The following is a 16,580-nucleotide window of genomic DNA, read 5'->3' on the forward strand; positions in this document are numbered from 1 at the left end:
TTACTCATCATTGGGAAGGGTAGGTCAAACGGCCTTTACTCATCATTGGGAAAGGTAGGCCAAACGGTCTTTACTCATCATTGGGAAAGGTAGGCCAAACGGCCAAACGCCTTTACTCATCATTGGGAAAGGTAGGCCAAACGGTCTTTACTCATCATTGGGAAAGGTAGGCCAAGCGGCCTTTACTTATCATTGGGAAAGGTAGGCCAAGCGGCCTTTACTTATCATTGGGAAAGGTAGGCCAAGCGGCCTTTACTTATCATTGGGAAAGGTAGGCCAAACGGTCTTTACTCATCATTGGGAAAGGTAGGCCAAACGGCCTTTACTTATCATTGGGAAAGGTAGGCCAAGCGGCCTTTACTTATCATTGGGAAAGGTAGGCCAAGCGGCCTTTACTTATCATTGGGAAAGGTAGGCCAAACGGCCTTTACTCATCATTGGGAAAGGTAGGCCAAACGGCCTTTACTCATCATTGGGAAAGGTAGGCCAAACGGCCTTTACTCATCATTGGGAAAGGTAGGCCAAACGACCTTTACTCATCATTGGGAAAGGTAGGCCAAACGGTCTTTACTCATCATTGGGAAAGGTAGGCCAAACGACCTTTACTCATCATTGGGAAAGGTAGGCCAAACGGCCTTTACTCATCATTGGGAAAGGTAGGCCAAACGGTCTTTACTCATCATTGGGAAAGGTAGGCCAAACGGCCTTTACTCATCATTGGGAAAGGTAGGCCAAACGGTCTTTACTCATCATTGGGAAAGGTAGGCCAAACGGCCTTTACTCATCATTGGGAAAGGTAGGCCAAACGGCCTTTACTCATCATTGGGAAAGGTAGGCCAAACGGTCTTTACTCATCATTGGGAAAGGTAGGCCAAACGGCCTTTACTCATCATTGGGAAAGGTAGGCCAAACGTCCTTTACTCATCATTGGGAAAGGTAGGCCAAACGGCCTTTACTCATCATTGGGAAAGGAAGGCCAAACGGCCTTTACTCATCATTGGGAAAGGTAGGCCAAACGGTCTTTACTCATCATTGGGAAAGGTAGGCCAAACGGTCTTTACTCATCATTGGGAAAGGTAGGCCAAACGACCTTTACTCATCATTGGGAAAGGTAGGCCAAACGGTCTTTACTCATCATTGGGAAAGGCAGGCCAAGCGGCCTTTACTCATCATTGGGAAAGGTAGGCCAAACGGCCTTTACTCATCATTGGGAAAGGTAGGATGTGTTTTGGACACATCCTTTCTGTGCTCCAGCAATTTAAGAACAGATGCCTCCTTCCATCAGCCGTATGCACCTTGTTCAGTATCTGTCAATTTACAGTACTGTAGTTCATGATCTGGTTCTACTTACTTTATGACATTCCTCCTCGTTCTTATAGGCTGGAGCAGGCTTAGTCTCAAAATAAGACCGGTTTAAAATAGTTTTAGCCTGTTAAAGCAGGGTTTCCCAAACCTTTCTTTTTCAAGGTGAAGGGGGAGGTTCGGACAGAGCTAAAGGACGTCCATTTTTTTTGCACTGATCACAGACGTGGTCAAGTGTAAATATGACTTCTTACATGAGCCTGACAGTGCATCTCACGAAAGACTGAACACTATCTCAGGCTAACATAGTTTGGAAAGCAATTGGCTATTGCTTCAAAGAGAAGACAATGAAAAGACTAATCTGTCTTTTAGTTATCAAAATTCTCAACTTAATTGAGCGAACAGTATTTTTGCCATTGGTGAGTGTGCATATTCACTTTCTTTATTCCTGGGTCAGTGCCACTTTAAAGTCATATTGAAAAAGATTCTGCTAATCTCTATAGTCATATAAAGTGTAGTAGAATTGCATGATAAAAAATATTTTAACAAGGGGGGAAAAAATCCTGTAAAGAGAAACATATCTGACATAGCCTAGCCTAGCCTTACTCCACCACACGCTGCATTGAACAGACGTTATTTTGCGAACAGTGATTGAGTTATATTATTAGCCTAAATGATGACTATCCAATTTACTAATCACATTAGCAATAGTCAGCTATCTTACAAAAGTCTGTAAATGTGAAGATGCATAGAATGCTTTATATATTTTTTTATGGTGAAAATGAGCTTCCCCTTAACTTGAGACTCGCACGGCTATGAGCAAGACAGTTAGGCCTAAACACTCTAATGTTTTCCTTTGCTAATGTTTCCCCCGTCCGTCCGTCGGCTGTCAGTTATGTCGATGACTGTGTACATACCGTTTGTCAATCACCGACACCGGAAGTCCCATGACCGTCACAGCCCTAGTTGTATGCTTGAGTTTGTTCAAGAGAGGCTTTGACGCCAGATTTGAGCAGATCTTGCTTTAGTTTTCCTCAGTCTGTGTTTTGTTTCTCTCTCCTTTTCCTGTTAGATGGTGATGCTGCTTCTCTCCAGAGGAGCCAACATTAATGCTTTTGACAAGAAGGACCGCCGAGCAATCCACTGGGCTGCTTACATGGGTAATGAGTTGACCACACATATACATTCTGACTAATGTCCTTATCCCAGTGAGTGAATGAATTGGCTGTGTGTTAGCCTCACAGCTCAGCTGTATGGTCCACCTCTGGTGTGTTATTATGTCAGAATGATGGACTGAGTATGTTGATAAGATGTAGGTTTTCAATTGTACTAACACGATGTAGGTATTGCTAATGGTGCTGTGTACCACTGTAAACTAACCTCTCTCTCCCTCTATATCTCTGCCTATCTCTCTGTCTCTCTCCATCTGTCTGTCTCTCTCTCCATCTCTGTTTCTCTCTTTGTCTCTCTTTTCCCCCCCATAGGGCACATTGAGGTGGTGAAACTGCTGGCCTCTCATGGATCAGAGGTGTCCTGTAAAGACAAGAGGGCCTACACCCCTCTCCACTCTGCAGCCTCCAGCGGCATGATCAGCATGGTCAAGTACCTCCTGGACCTTGGGGTGGATGTGAGTCAATGCATACATACACCTCCCCACATTCAACTGTGTAGTCACTGTTCAATTACAACTCCACGAAAAGACAGAGCTCTAGTGTGTTCGAGAATGATTTCCTTCAAGTAATGAAGAGATGGAGGTTGGATCAGTGGGTTGGGACCAGTGGGTTGGGACCAGGGGGTTGGGACCAGTGTGTTGGGACCAGGGTTTTTTCATAACCAAGTAATGAAGAGATGGAGGTTGGGCCAGGGGGTTGGGACCAGTGGGTTGGGACAAGTGTGTTGGGACCAGGGGGTTGGGACCAGTGTGTTGGGACCAGGGGGTTGGGACCAGTGTGTTGGGACCAGGGGGTTGGGACCAGGGGGTTGGGACCAGTGTGTTGGGACCAGGGGGTTTTCATAACCAAGTAATGAAGAGATGGAGATTGGATCCAGAGGGTTGGATCCAGGAGGTTGGAGCCAGTGGGTTGGGACCCAGTGTGTCGGGACACAGTGTGTTGGGTCAGGGGTTTTTCCTAACCAAGTGACCTGATCAGGAATGTATTGTCTCTCTCTCTATCAACATGTTAAATGTGCAACCAGAGGAAAAGAAACTCTGGACCACCTTTACTCCATATTCAAAGATGCATACAAAGCTCTCCCTCGCTCTCCATTTGGCTAATCTGACCATATTTCTATCCTCCGAATTCCTGCTTACAAGCAACAATTAAAGCAGGAAGCACCAGTGACTAGATCAATAAAAAAGTGGTCAGATGAGGCAGATGCTAAACTACAGGACTGTTTTGCTAGCACAGACTGGAATATTTTCCGGGATTCTTCCGATGGCATTGACGATTACACCACATCAGTCACTGGCTTCATCAATAAGTGCATCGATGACGTCATCCCCACAGTGACTATACGTACATAACCCAACCAGAAGTCATGGATTACAGGCAAAATCCAACCTTAGCTAAAAGGGTAGAGCTGCCGCTTTCAAGGAGCGGGACTCTAACCTGGAAGCTTATAAGAAATCCCTCTATGCCCTCCGACGAACCATCAACCAGGCAAAGCATCAATACAGGACAAAGATCACATCATACTACACCAGCTCCGATGCTGGTCGGATGTGGCAGGGCTTGCAAACTATTACAGACTACAAAGGGAAGCACAGCCGAGAGCAGCCCAGTGACACGAGCCTACCAGACGAGCTAAATTATTTATATGCTCGCTTCGAAGCAAGTAACACTGTAACATGCATGAGAGCACCAGCTGTTCCGGACTACTGTGTGATCACATTCTCCGCAGCTGATGTGAGTAAGACCTTTAAACAGGTCAACATTCACAAGGCCACAGGGCCAGACGGATTACCAGGATGTGTACCCGAGCATGCGCTGACCAACTGGCAAGCATCTTCACTGACATTTTCAACCTCTCCCTGTCTGAGTCTGTAATACCAACATGTTTCAAGCATTGCACCATAGTCCCTGTGCCCAAGAAGACTAAGGTAACCTGCCTAAATAACTACCGACCCGTAGCACTCACGTCTGTGTTTTTGAAAGGCTGGTCATGGCTCACATCAATACCATTATCCTAGAAACCCTAAACCTACTCCAATTTGCATACCGCCCCAACAGATCCACAGATGATGCAATCTCTATGGCACTCCACACTGCCCTTTCACACCTGGACAAAAGGAACACCTATGTGAGAATGCTATTCATTGACTACAGCTCAGCGTTCAACACCATAGTGCACTCAAAGCTCATCACTGTCAATCAATCAAATGTATTTATAAAGCCCTTCTTACATCAACTGATGTCACAAAGTGCTGTACAGAAACCCAGCCTAAAACCCCAAACAGCAAGCAATGCAGGTGTAGAAGCACGGTAGCTAGGACAAACTCCCTAGGAAGGCCAAAACCTAGGAAGAAACCTAGAGAGGAACCAGGCTATGAGGGGTGGCCAGTCCTCTTCTGGCTGTGCCGGGTGGAGATTATAACAGAACATGGGCAAGATCTGCAAATGTTCATAGATGACCAGCAGGGTCAGATAATAATAATCACAGTGGTTGTAGAGGGTGAAACAGGTCAGCACCTCAGGAGTAAATGTCATTTGGCTTTTCATAGCCGATCATTCAGAGTATCTCTACCGCTTCTGCTGTCTCTAGAGAGTTGAAAACAGCAGGTCTGGGACAAGGTAGCACGTCCAGTGAACAGGTCGGGGTTCCATAGCCGCAGGCAGAACAGTTGAGACTGGAGCAGCAGCACGGCCAGGTGGCCTGGGGACAGCAAGGAGTCATCAGGCCAGGTAGTCTTGAGGCATGTCCTCCTCCGAGAGAGAGAGAAACAGAGAGAATTAGAGAGCATACTTAAATTCACACACAGGACACCGGATAAGACAGGAGAAATACACCAGATATAACAGACTGACCCTTGCCCCCCGACACATAAACTACTGCAGCATAAATACTGGAGGCTGAGACAGGAGGGGTCGGGAAACACTGTGGCCCCATCCGACGATACCCCCGGACAGGGCCAAACAGGCAGGATATAACCCCACCCACTTTGCCAAAGCACAGCCCCCACACCACTAGAGGGATACCTTCAACCACCAACTTACTATCCTGAGACAAGGCCGAGTATCTCCAGTATCTCCAATCTCCAGTGGGTGCGCGGGAGGGGGTAGATCCAGAATTTTGGGAATCCTGTAGAAAGGAGATCGCGTCTCTTCCCTCCACGACCTCCGGGAAACCTTGAAGTCTCAAATTCGAGTGCCTTTGGAAATGTTCATAATAATCAAATTTCTCCTCGAGTTTAGCGATGGAGTCTTCCAACTTCTTGTATTTTTGGTCCACTTCCTCACGGACGTCCAGGATGGCAGCCTGGTGGTCAGCATGGTCTTTTTCTAACTTTGTCACTCGTCCATTTGTGACTTTATGGTCTTCGTGGAGTTTATCGACCAGTACATCAATTTTGCTGAGGGGTTCAGAAAGTGTCTCTTGGATTTATTTTTGTTATACCCTTGTCCATCTCCATTCTGAACCATGCTGGTGCTTCTTCCTGAGCTAGCATCCGCCGAGGCCGATGAAGGGCTGTCAGAGAGGGGCATTTTTCCATGCCTCGTCTGAGGCTTTGACATATTTGGCATATTTTGTTTTGGCGATACAATAAATGTTTTAACTTCCAACGCACTATTAACGAACAGTTTAACAATGTCAAAATGCCTTAAAACTGTTTGAAAGTTCGAGGACACTACGCAGATGCGTCTTGTTAGAGCTTCGCCATTGGCGGAAGTCTCTCTCATATCATCATTCTTAACAGTCATCGTCCAACAAGTCTTCTACTGTTGTTCTTCTCCATTTCATGCACAACACATTGGAGGGACACTTCACATATGTAGTGGGTGTACTTTCCATGTTACAGTATTTCCTTTATAACATTTATAATGACTACATAACTAACAAAACAACATTAGTGTTCTTTAGATCACCTCTGACCATTCCCCACGTTTTATGTTAGATATATTATTCCAGTAGTTGCTTCTGAACGTGTTAGAATTTCGTCGGGAAAAAGTATTCTTGAAACAAAGCAAAAGGGTGTCAGTTGTTAACCCCCACCAGTTCCCTCCTCCCCCCTCTGCGGGTGAGAGGGGGCGGCAGCGTAGCCTAGTGGTTAGAGCGTTGGACTAGTAACCGAAAGGTTGCAAGATCGAATCCCCGAGCTGACAAGGTACAAATCTGTCGTTCTGCCCCTGAACAAGGCAGTTAACCTACTGTTCCTAGGCCGTCAATGAAACGAAGAATTTGTTCTTAACTGACTTGCCTAGTTAAATAAAGGTTAAAAAAAGAAGGGATCTTGTTGAAGTCATTCATTGCAAACCTGATCTGACCTATTTGGATCCTCACAGGACAGTCTGTAATCCCGACATATTTCAAGCTGACTACCATTGTCCGTGTTCCCAAGAACTCCAAGGTAACCTGTCTGTAGCACTCACATCTGTGCTTTGAAAGTCTGGTCATGACCACATCAACACAATCATCCCAGACACCCTGTACCCACTCCAATTTGCATATCTCCCCAACAGATCCACAGATGAAGCAATCTCAATTAAGAGGGGAAATAACTATGTGAGAATGCTGTTCATAGACTACAGCCCAGCGTTCAACACCATAGTCCCCTCCAAGCTCGGGACCTTGGGACTGAAGACTTCCTTCTGCAACTGGATGCTGGACTTTCTGACGGGCCGGCCCCAGGTGGTGAGGATAGGCAAGAACACCTCTGCCACACTGACCTTCAACACGGGAGGCCCTCAGGGATGCGTGCTTAGTCCCCTCTTGTACTCCCTGTTCACCCATGACTGTGTGGCCACACACGACTCCAACTCCATCATCAAGTTTGCTGACGACACAAAGGCGATGAGAGGTCAGAGACTTGGCATTGTGGTGCGAGGACAACCTCTCCCTCAATGTCAGTAAGACCAAGGAGCTGATCGTGGACTATAGGAGCAAGAGGGGAGAGCACGTCCCCATCCATATCAACAGGGCTGTTAAAGGGTCTTGCTCTGACCCTACCCACAATCACTAGACTGTATACAAACCATATGCACACACACACACTACATTCACACTCCCACACAAAACCCACACACACACAAACCGACACAACCCAAACACACATGCGTACACATTACACACTCTCACAAACAAACACACACCTTGACACTCATTTGCTGCTGCTGCTCTGTTCTTTATTTTGCTCTTATTATTATCTATCCTGATGCCTAGTCACTTTACCCTGCCTTGTACATATCTACCTCAAATACCTCGTACCCCTGCACACTGATCTGGAACTGGAACTCCTTGTATATAGCTTTATTCTTGGGTATTTTATTACACTGTTACAATATATACAGTACCAGTCAAAAGTTTGGACACACCTACTCATTCCAGGGTTTCTTTATTTTATTTTTTTACAATTTTCTACATTGTAGAACATCAAAAGTATGAAATACCACATAAGGAATCCTGTAGTAACCAAAAAAATCTAAATATATTTTATATTTGAGATTCTTCAAAGTAGCCACCCTTTGCCTTGATGACAGCTTTGCACACTCTTGGCATTCTCTCAATCAGCTTCATGAGGTACTCACCTGGAATGCATTTCAATTAACAGGTGTGCCTTGTTCAAAGTTAATTTGTGGAATTTATTTCCTTAGTGCGTTTGAGCCAATCACTTGTTTTGTGACAAGGTAGGGGTGGTATACAGAAGATAGCCCTATTTGGTAAAATACCAAGTCCATATTATGGCAAGAACAGCTCAAATAAGCAAAGAGAAACGAAAGTCTAATATTATTTTAAGACATGAAGTTCAGTCAATCAGGAAAATTTCAAAAACTTTGAAAGTTTCTTCAAGTGCAGTCACAAAATCCATCAAGCGCTAGACCCAGAGTTACCTCTGCTCTAAAGTTCAAGTAACAGACACATCTCAACATCAACTGTTCAGAGGAGACAGCGTGAATTAGGCCTTCATGGTCAAATTTCTGCAAAGAAACCACTACTAAAGTACACCAATAAGAAGAAGAGACTTGGTTGGGCCAAGAAACACGAGCAATGGACATTAGACCGCTGGACATCTGTCCTTTTGGAAAAGCAATCCAGATGAAGCTGGTCGAGAGAATGCCGAGTGTGTGCAAAGCTGTCAACAAGGTAAAGGGTGGCTAAATATAAATAAAATATATATTGATATGTTTAACACTTTTTTGGGGTACTACATGATTCCATATGTGTTATTTCATAGTTTTGAGTTCTTCACTATTATTTTACAATGTAGAAAATAGTCAAAATAAAGAAAAACCTTTGAATGAGTAGGTGTGTCCAAACTTTTGATCGGTACTGTATGTATACATATATTCTATAGTTTTGTACTCTGCATCGTTGGGGTGGTCTCGTAAGCAAGCATTTCACAGTGAAGAGTTGATTTGAGAGGGAAAGACAAAGCGCGAGGGAGTCCAAATGTATTCTGACCTAGTCTTTAGTATGAAACCATTTTTATTGAGACGAGTACAAAACATTAAAGGAACACTTGTCTCCATGTCTCGTCCGTACCTGGTAGGAGTACTCGGGTGGGGGTCCCGCAAAGTTCATCCCAATGGCTGAGGGAGGACGGTCATTCTTTTCCAGAGAATCTACCAATTTTCCTTCCTGAGGAAATTGCAAGAAATTTCCGAGCTTCCCATTCAAACCGAAAGTGCTATTTAGAAGCATATGTTTTATTTAACCAGGTAAGTTGACTGAGAACACATTCTCATTTCCAGCAACAACCTGGGGAATAGTTACAGGGGAGAGGGGAGTGAATGAGCCAATAGTAAGCTTGGGATGATTAGGTGACCGTGATGGTATGAGGGCCAGATCGGGAATTTAGCCAGGACACCAGGGTTAACACCCCTACTCTAACAATAAGTGCCATGGGATCTTTAGTGACCACAGAGAGTCAGGACACATGTTTAACGTCCCACCCGAAAGAGAGCACCTGTCCCGGGATATTATTTTAGACCAGAGGAAAGAGTGACTCCTACTGGCCCTCCAACACCACTTCCAGCAGCAACTGGTCTCCAATCTAGGGACTGACCATTACCAACCCTGCTTAGCTTCAGAAGCAAGCCAGCTGTGGGATGCAGGGTGTTAAGCAGCAAATAAAATCCAACATGATTATACCACTCTACATGGAGAAATACACTAATGGGTTCTTGTATTTGTTGCATATTAATCAACTCAAAGTCACCACACTATTTCATTAATGTAGCCTAGTTTTAACAGGTCTATGAGCCACTGTTGGCCGACGGGTCAAATGAGGTTATTACAGTAGCCTACCCTTCACTGAAAGATGCATTTCGGTCCTTTCCTCTCCCCTTGCACCTGGCTATCAAGGGAATTTGGGAAGGTTGTGGCTGTTTAAACTTCGGTTATTGTGATGATTTTGTCAGAGGAAACAAATCTGAATCTCCTATAATGTAACAGTTACGCTGTAGCGGAGATTCAGCCCACTGGATAGCGCCGCAGTTGATCAATTGCACGTGAATCTAAACCCGCAGTTTATCATGTGCCATTCTAAGGTAGGCTATATTTACATAAAATCTTCTCAATCCTACCTATTGCATCTGTTCTCCAGCAATAAAGTAAATGATCAAGTTAATATTCATTTAGTCACAGCATCAACTAAACGTGAGCCTACACAAACGTGGACTACATAATCAAATTAAATAAACTTGTCAAGACCCTGCCATTCTTCTCCGTTATTACTTCTATTCAAGACAAAATACCCCCAGTTCTCGCATTATTTTACAGACTTGGTCAGAAAGGGTAACTGATTCTCGAGACCCAGACAAACAAATGTAGAATAACATTCAATACACAAACTTAGGCTACATAAAATAACCTGGAAGGCCTACCCTGTAGCAAACAAAATAATTTGCATAGGCCATAACGGTTTAACTTGCTTCAAAACACGCTGAATTTATTTATTTATTTCACCTTTATTTAACCAGGTAGGCTAGTTGAGAACAAGTTCTCATTTACAACTGCGACCTGGCCAAGAGAAAGCATAGCAGTGTGAACAGACAACAACACAGAGTTACACATGGAGTAAACAATAAACAAGTCAATAACACAGTAGGGGGGGAAAATGAGTCTATATACATTGTGTGCAAAAGGCATGAGGAGGTAGGCAATAAATAGGCCATAGGAGCGAAAAATTACAATTTAGCAGATTAACACTGGAGTGATAAATCATCAGATGATCATGTGCAAGTAGAGATACTGGTGTGCAAAAGAGCAGAAAAGTAAATAAATAAAAACAGTAAGGGGATGAGGTAGGTAAATTGGGTGGGCTGTTTACAGATGGACTATGTACAGCTGCAGCGATCGGTTAGCTGCTCAGATAGCAGATGTTTAAAGTTGGTGAGGGAAATAAAAGTCTCCAGTTTCAGCGATTTTTGCAATTCGTTCCAGTCACAGGCAGCAGAGAACTGGAAGGAAAGGCGGCCAAATGAGGTGTTGGCTTTTGGGATGATCAGTGAGCGCGTGCTACGGGTGGGTGTTATCGTGACCAGTGAACTGAGATAAGGCGGAGCTTTACCTAGCATGGACTTATAGATGACCTGGAGCCAGCGGGTCTGGCGACGAATATGTAGCGAGGGCCAGCCGACTAAAGCATACAGGTCGCAGTGGTGGGTGGTATAAGGTGTTTTAGTAACAAAACGGATGGCACTATGATAAACTGTATCTAGTTTGCTGAGTAGAGTATTGGAAGCTATTTTGTAGATGACATTGCCGAAGTCGAGGATCGGTAGGATAGTCAGTTTTACTAGGGTAAGTTTGGCGGCGTGAGTGAAGGAGGCTTTGTTGCGAAATAGAAAGCCGATTCTTGATTTGATTTTGGATTGGAGATGTTTAATATGAGTCTGGAAGGAGAGTTTACAGTCTAGCCAGACACCTAGGTATTTATAGATGTCCACATATTCTAGGTCTGAACCGTCCAGGGTGGTGATGCTAGTCGGGCGGGCGGGTGCAGGCAGCGAACGGTTGAAAAGCATGCATTTGGTTTTACTAGCATTTAAGAGCAGTTGGAGGGCACGGAAGGAGTGGTGTATGGCATTGAAGCTCGTTTGGAGGTTAGATAGCACAGTGTCCAAGGAAGGGCCAGAAGTATACAGAATGGTGTCGTCTGCGTAGAGGTGGATCAGGGAATCGCCCGCAGCAAGAGCAACATCATTGATATATACAGAGAAAAGAGTCAGCCTGAGAATTGAACCCTGTGGTACCCCCAAAGAGACTGCCAGAGGACCAGACAACATGCCCTCCGATTTGACACACTGAGCTCTGTCTGCAAAGTAGTTGGTGAACCAGGCAAGGCAGTCATCAGAAAAACCGAGGCTACCAAGTCTGCCGATAAGAATATGGTGATTGACAGTCGAAAGCCTTGGCCAGGTCGATGAAGACGGCTGCACAGTACTGTCTTTTATCGATGGCGGTTATATCGTTTAGTACCTTGAGCGTGGCTGAGGTGCACCCGTAAACCGGCTCAGAAACCAGATTGCACAGTGGAGAAGGTACAGTGGAATTCGAGATGGTCAGTGATCTGTTAATTGACTTGGCTTTCGAAGACCTTAGATAGGCAGGGCAGGATGGATATAGGTCTGTAACAGTTTAGGTCCAGGGTGTCTCCCCCTTTGAAGAGGGGGATGACCGCGGCAGCTTTCCAATCCTTGGGGATCTCAGACGATATGAAAGAGATGTGAAACAGGCTGGTAATAGGGGTTGCGACAATGGCGGCGGATAGTTTCAGAAATAGAGGGTCTAGATTGTCAAGCCCAGCTGATTTGTATGGGTCCAGGTTTTGCAGCTCTTTCAGAACATTTGCTATCTGGATTTGGTTGGCATAAATGAGTAAAGCATTGCCACAGAAATGTTTGAATTACAGCAGATACCTACCGGTAGCTCAAACGTTGGAGCCAATTTTGTTGCTGTATTAACTGCATTTAAAGGTTGCGTGTACGTGCTTTTTGAATTCATGGCGACTAATTACGGTTTGCTACGACGCACACCCTGAGCGTTCATCATGCGGCTAGAGAAGGCCTGTATGAACAGACTTCCTCAAGCTTCTCATGGAAATTTACCGGTTTCTTCCAATGGTTTATCCCATGTAAATCGGAGTGGGTGGGAAATCCTGGTCAAACTGTTCCTGCCCTCAAACCCTAGGTTAGCGGCGCTACAAGCAACTCTGGGAGAGCCTGGACCTGATAGCAACCTGCCAGCTAAGACAGGTGAGCATTGACTTATTTAAACCTGAAAGTTTGGATTGGCACTGGGATATGAAGACACTGCCAAAACGATGGGCTAATGATACGAGAGCTGGTTTTATATGTAAGCATTCACTAATAGGAAACTAAGTCAGTTACGAGAGAAGACACCCAGCAGAGTCATTTAAATGCAAGTTGACAACCGTGATATTAGTTAGCACTGACACCATTAACCCCAATTCTAGCAGCCTCATATGTACCAACCCCAAACACTCAGTTCCACAACCATCAAGTTTAAATGAAAGAGAACTCATTCCACATCATGTGAAGCTACTAGCATAATTTGACCAAATGTAGCTTAAGGCAAATGGTGATTTAAGCACAGGGGTCAAAGTAAACATATTACTGATGCCAAAGCATGGTTATAATGCAAAATAAATGTTGCCATCACCAGTTACTCATGTCAGGTCATAGACCTCAACTCCAAGTAGGAACCGTCAAAACAATACTGAGGACACAAGTATTACAGTTAACGTTTAATTGAGCCAAAACAAGAAAATGCAGTTACACACACAACCTGGACTAGAATACCCATGAACTCTTGCATGGACCCCGAGCACCATGTCCCACATCAGATATCCATGTTTGTGGTCAACGGGGGCTGAGATGCAGAAGTCAACAGTTCCTCAATGGCATGGTCAGACGGGCCGGTCGCAGCTGCGTCGTCAGACGGGCCGGTCGCAGCTGCGTCGTCAGACGGGCCGGTCGCAGCTGCGTCGTCAGACGGGCCGGTCGCAGCTGCGTCGTCAGACGGGCCGGTCGCAGCTGCGTCGTCAGACGGGCCGGTCGCAGCTGCGTCGTCAGACGGGCCGGTCGCAGCTGCGTCGTCAGACGGGCCGGTCGCAGCTGCGTCGTCAGACGGGCCGGTCGCAGCTGCGTCGTCAGACGGGCCGGTCGCAGCTGCGTCGTCAGACGGGCCGGTCGCAGCTGCGTCGTCAGACGGGCCGGTCGCAGCTGCGTCGTCAGACGGGCCGGTCGCAGCTGCGTCGTCAGACGGGCCGGTCGCAGCTGCGTCGTCAGACGGGCCGGTCGCAGCTGCGTCGTCAGACGGGCCGGTCGCAGCTGCGTCGTCAGACGGGCCGGTCGCAGCTGCGTCGTCAGACGGGCCGGTGGCAGCTGCCGAGGTAGCGTCGTCAGACGGGCCGGTGGCAGCTGCCGAGGTAGCGTCGTCAGACGGGCCGGTGGCAGCTTCAGAGGTAGCGTCGTCAGACGGGCCGGTGGCAGCTTCAGAGGTAGCGTCGTCAGACGGGCCGGTGGCAGCTTCAGAGGTAGCGTCGTCAGACGGGCCGGTGGCAGCTTCAGAGGTAGCGTCGTCAGACGGGCCGGTGGCAGCTTCAGAGGTAGCGTCGTCAGACGGGCCGGTGGCAGCTTCAGAGGTAGCGTCGTCAGACGGGCCGGTGGCAGCTTCAGAGGTAGCGTCGTCAGACGGGCCGGTGGCAGCTTCAGAGGTAGCGTCGTCAGACGGGCCGGTGGCAGCTTCAGAGGTAGCGTCGTCAGACGGGCCGGTGGCAGCTTCAGAGGTAGCGTCGTCAGACGGGCCGGTGGCAGCTTCAGAGGTAGCGTCGTCAGACGGGCCGGTGGCAGCTTCAGAGGTAGCGTCGTCAGACGGGCCGGTGGCAGCTTCAGAGGTAGCGTCGTCAGACGGGCCGGTGGCAGCTTCAGAGGTAGCGTCGTCAGACGGGCCGGTGGCAGCTTCAGAGGTAGCGTCGTCAGACGGGCCGGTGGCAGCTTCAGAGGTAGCGTCGTCAGACGGGCCGGTGGCAGCTTCAGAGGTAGCGTCGTCAGACGGGCCGGTGGCAGCTTCAGAGGTAGCGTCGTCAGACGGGCCGGTGGCAGCTTCAGAGGTAGCGTCGTCAGACGGGCCGGTGGCAGCTTCAGAGGTAGCGTCGTCAGACGGGCCGGTGGCAGCTTCAGAGGTAGCGTCGTCAGACGGGCCGGTGGCAGCTTCAGAGGTAGCGTCGTCAGACGGGCCGGTGGCAGCTTCAGAGGTAGCGTCGTCAGACGGGCCGGTGGCAGCTTCAGAGGTAGCGTCGTCAGACGGGCCGGTGGCAGCTTCAGAGGTAGCGTCGTCAGACGGGCCGGTGGCAGCTTCAGAGGTAGCGTCGTCAGACGGGCCGGTGGCAGCTTCAGAGGTAGCGTCGTCAGACGGGCCGGTGGCAGCTTCAGAGGTAGCGTCGTCAGACGGGCCGGTGGCAGCTTCAGAGGTAGCGTCGTCAGACGGGCCGGTGGCAGCTTCAGAGGTAGCGTCGTCAGACGGGCCGGTGGCAGCTTCAGAGGTAGCGTCGTCAGACGGGCCGGTGGCAGCTTCAGAGGTAGCGTCGTCAGACGGGCCGGTGGCAGCTTCAGAGGTAGCGTCGTCAGACGGGCCGGTGGCAGCTTCAGAGGTAGCGTCGTCAGACGGGCCGGTGGCAGCTTCAGAGGTAGCGTCGTCAGACGGGCCGGTGGCAGCTTCAGAGGTAGCGTCGTCAGACGGGCCGGTGGCAGCTTCAGAGGTAGCGTCGTCAGACGGGCCGGTGGCAGCTTCAGAGGTAGCGTCGTCAGACGGGCCGGTGGCAGCTTCAGAGGTAGCGTCGTCAGACGGGCCGGTGGCAGCTTCAGAGGTAGCGTCGTCAGACGGGCCGGTGGCAGCTTCAGAGGTAGCGTCGTCAGACGGGCCGGTGGCAGCTTCAGAGGTAGCGTCGTCAGACGGGCCGGTGGCAGCTTCAGAGGTAGCGTCGTCAGACGGGCCGGTGGCAGCTTCAGAGGTAGCGTCGTCAGACGGGCCGGTGGCAGCTTCAGAGGTAGCGTCGTCAGACGGGCCAGTGGCAGCTTCAGAGGTAGCGTCGTCAGACGGGCCAGTGGCAGCTTCAGAGGTAGCGTCGTCAGACGGGCCAGTGGCAGCTTCAGAGGTAGCGTCGTCAGACGGGCCAGTGGCAGCTTCAGAGGTAGCGTCGTCAGAGGACAGGGCATCATTTGCCGGAGAGCTACCATGGTTTGGAGAAGCTTGGGATTCTACTTCATTAGTCTCAAAATACTCTAGAGAGAAAACAAAAAGGAACAGTTGGGTATTCTACAGCAACACAGCTGTTCTACACGGTCTAGGCCAAATTGCCATTCGAATGTTGAGCAACATGAACCCAACACAGATTTAAAAGTATATGTTTCAGGCCGTACCTTCTCTGTCTTGTTTTGCGTCAGACCCTATGGATCGGAGCAAGGCCAGGGCATGCACAATGGAGACGTCATTTGATGACAGCTCTGAAAAACGTAGGTTAAGGTACACAAGCAAAATGACCAAATCAAAGGGTTTGACAACATTATTTAGACAACTGAGTTACTCTATGGTGTTGAATGAGTGTCAAACACAGCAGCACCATAGACACAGTACAAAGCTAGAAGGGTTGTGGAAAGAAACACTTACCTCCAAGTCTCCTCTGCAGAGAGACTTGATCTTGCTTCTGGGACTTTCCAACAGGGTAACAAGAAACTGAGGAGAAAGTGTTGACAGAAGTTGAGTTGACACAAAATAGCTACATATATTATTAGTGGTGAAGAATACAAGATGACCAATGCAGAAGAAAGAGAAAGTCAAATTTGAATCTCCAACTTATAAAGTTAGGCATATTTCCCAAACAAATCCATTCAACCCAAATTAGTGAACCAACCTTTGACAACCCCCACAGTCAACACAAAGAGCAGCAATTCTCTCACACCTCCCATGATCATGAAAATAGTCTGTGTTATCAACAGGTAATGTCTTCCCATGGCCTGTATGAGGCTTATATAGGCCACTAATGACCTTTTACCTGACAAACATGACTTAACGATCAATTAACATGCTTGATTGAG

The 16,580-nt window shown here is 47.8% G+C and overlaps 1 protein-coding gene across 1 annotated transcript; it reads right to left on the reverse strand.

Annotated features, from left to right (window-relative positions):
- Nucleotides 1-7,285: 7,285 nt before the first annotated feature.
- Nucleotides 7,286-16,457, reverse strand: LOC120037281 (polysialoglycoprotein-like). The gene is made up of 6 exons (XM_038983451.1): nt 16,397-16,457; nt 16,153-16,218; nt 15,906-15,989; nt 14,242-15,767; nt 9,001-9,096; nt 7,286-7,294 (listed from the first exon to the last, which is right to left on the reverse strand). Exons 1-6 carry the CDS (start codon nt 16,455-16,457, stop codon nt 7,286-7,288), a joined length of 1,842 nt encoding a protein of 613 aa, XP_038839379.1.
- Nucleotides 16,458-16,580: the final 123 nt, after the last annotated feature.

Source organism: Salvelinus namaycush, unplaced genomic scaffold (assembly GCF_016432855.1).
Source record: "Salvelinus namaycush isolate Seneca unplaced genomic scaffold, SaNama_1.0 Scaffold167, whole genome shotgun sequence".
Lineage (NCBI taxonomy): Eukaryota > Metazoa > Chordata > Actinopteri > Salmoniformes > Salmonidae > Salvelinus > Salvelinus namaycush.

Coding starts and splice junctions, on each gene's coding strand:
- LOC120037281 (XM_038983451.1), bottom strand. CDS start 16,457: ATGATCATGGGAGGTGTGAGAGAATTGCTGCTCTTTGTGTTGACTGTG. Junction 16,219..16,396: donor GACTGTGGGGGTTGTCAAAG/GTTGGTTCACTA, acceptor CTTTCTCCTCAG/TTTCTTGTTACCCTGTTGGA. Junction 15,768..15,905: donor CGCAAAACAAGACAGAGAAG/GTACGGCCTGAA, acceptor TTTTCTCTCTAG/AGTATTTTGAGACTAATGAA.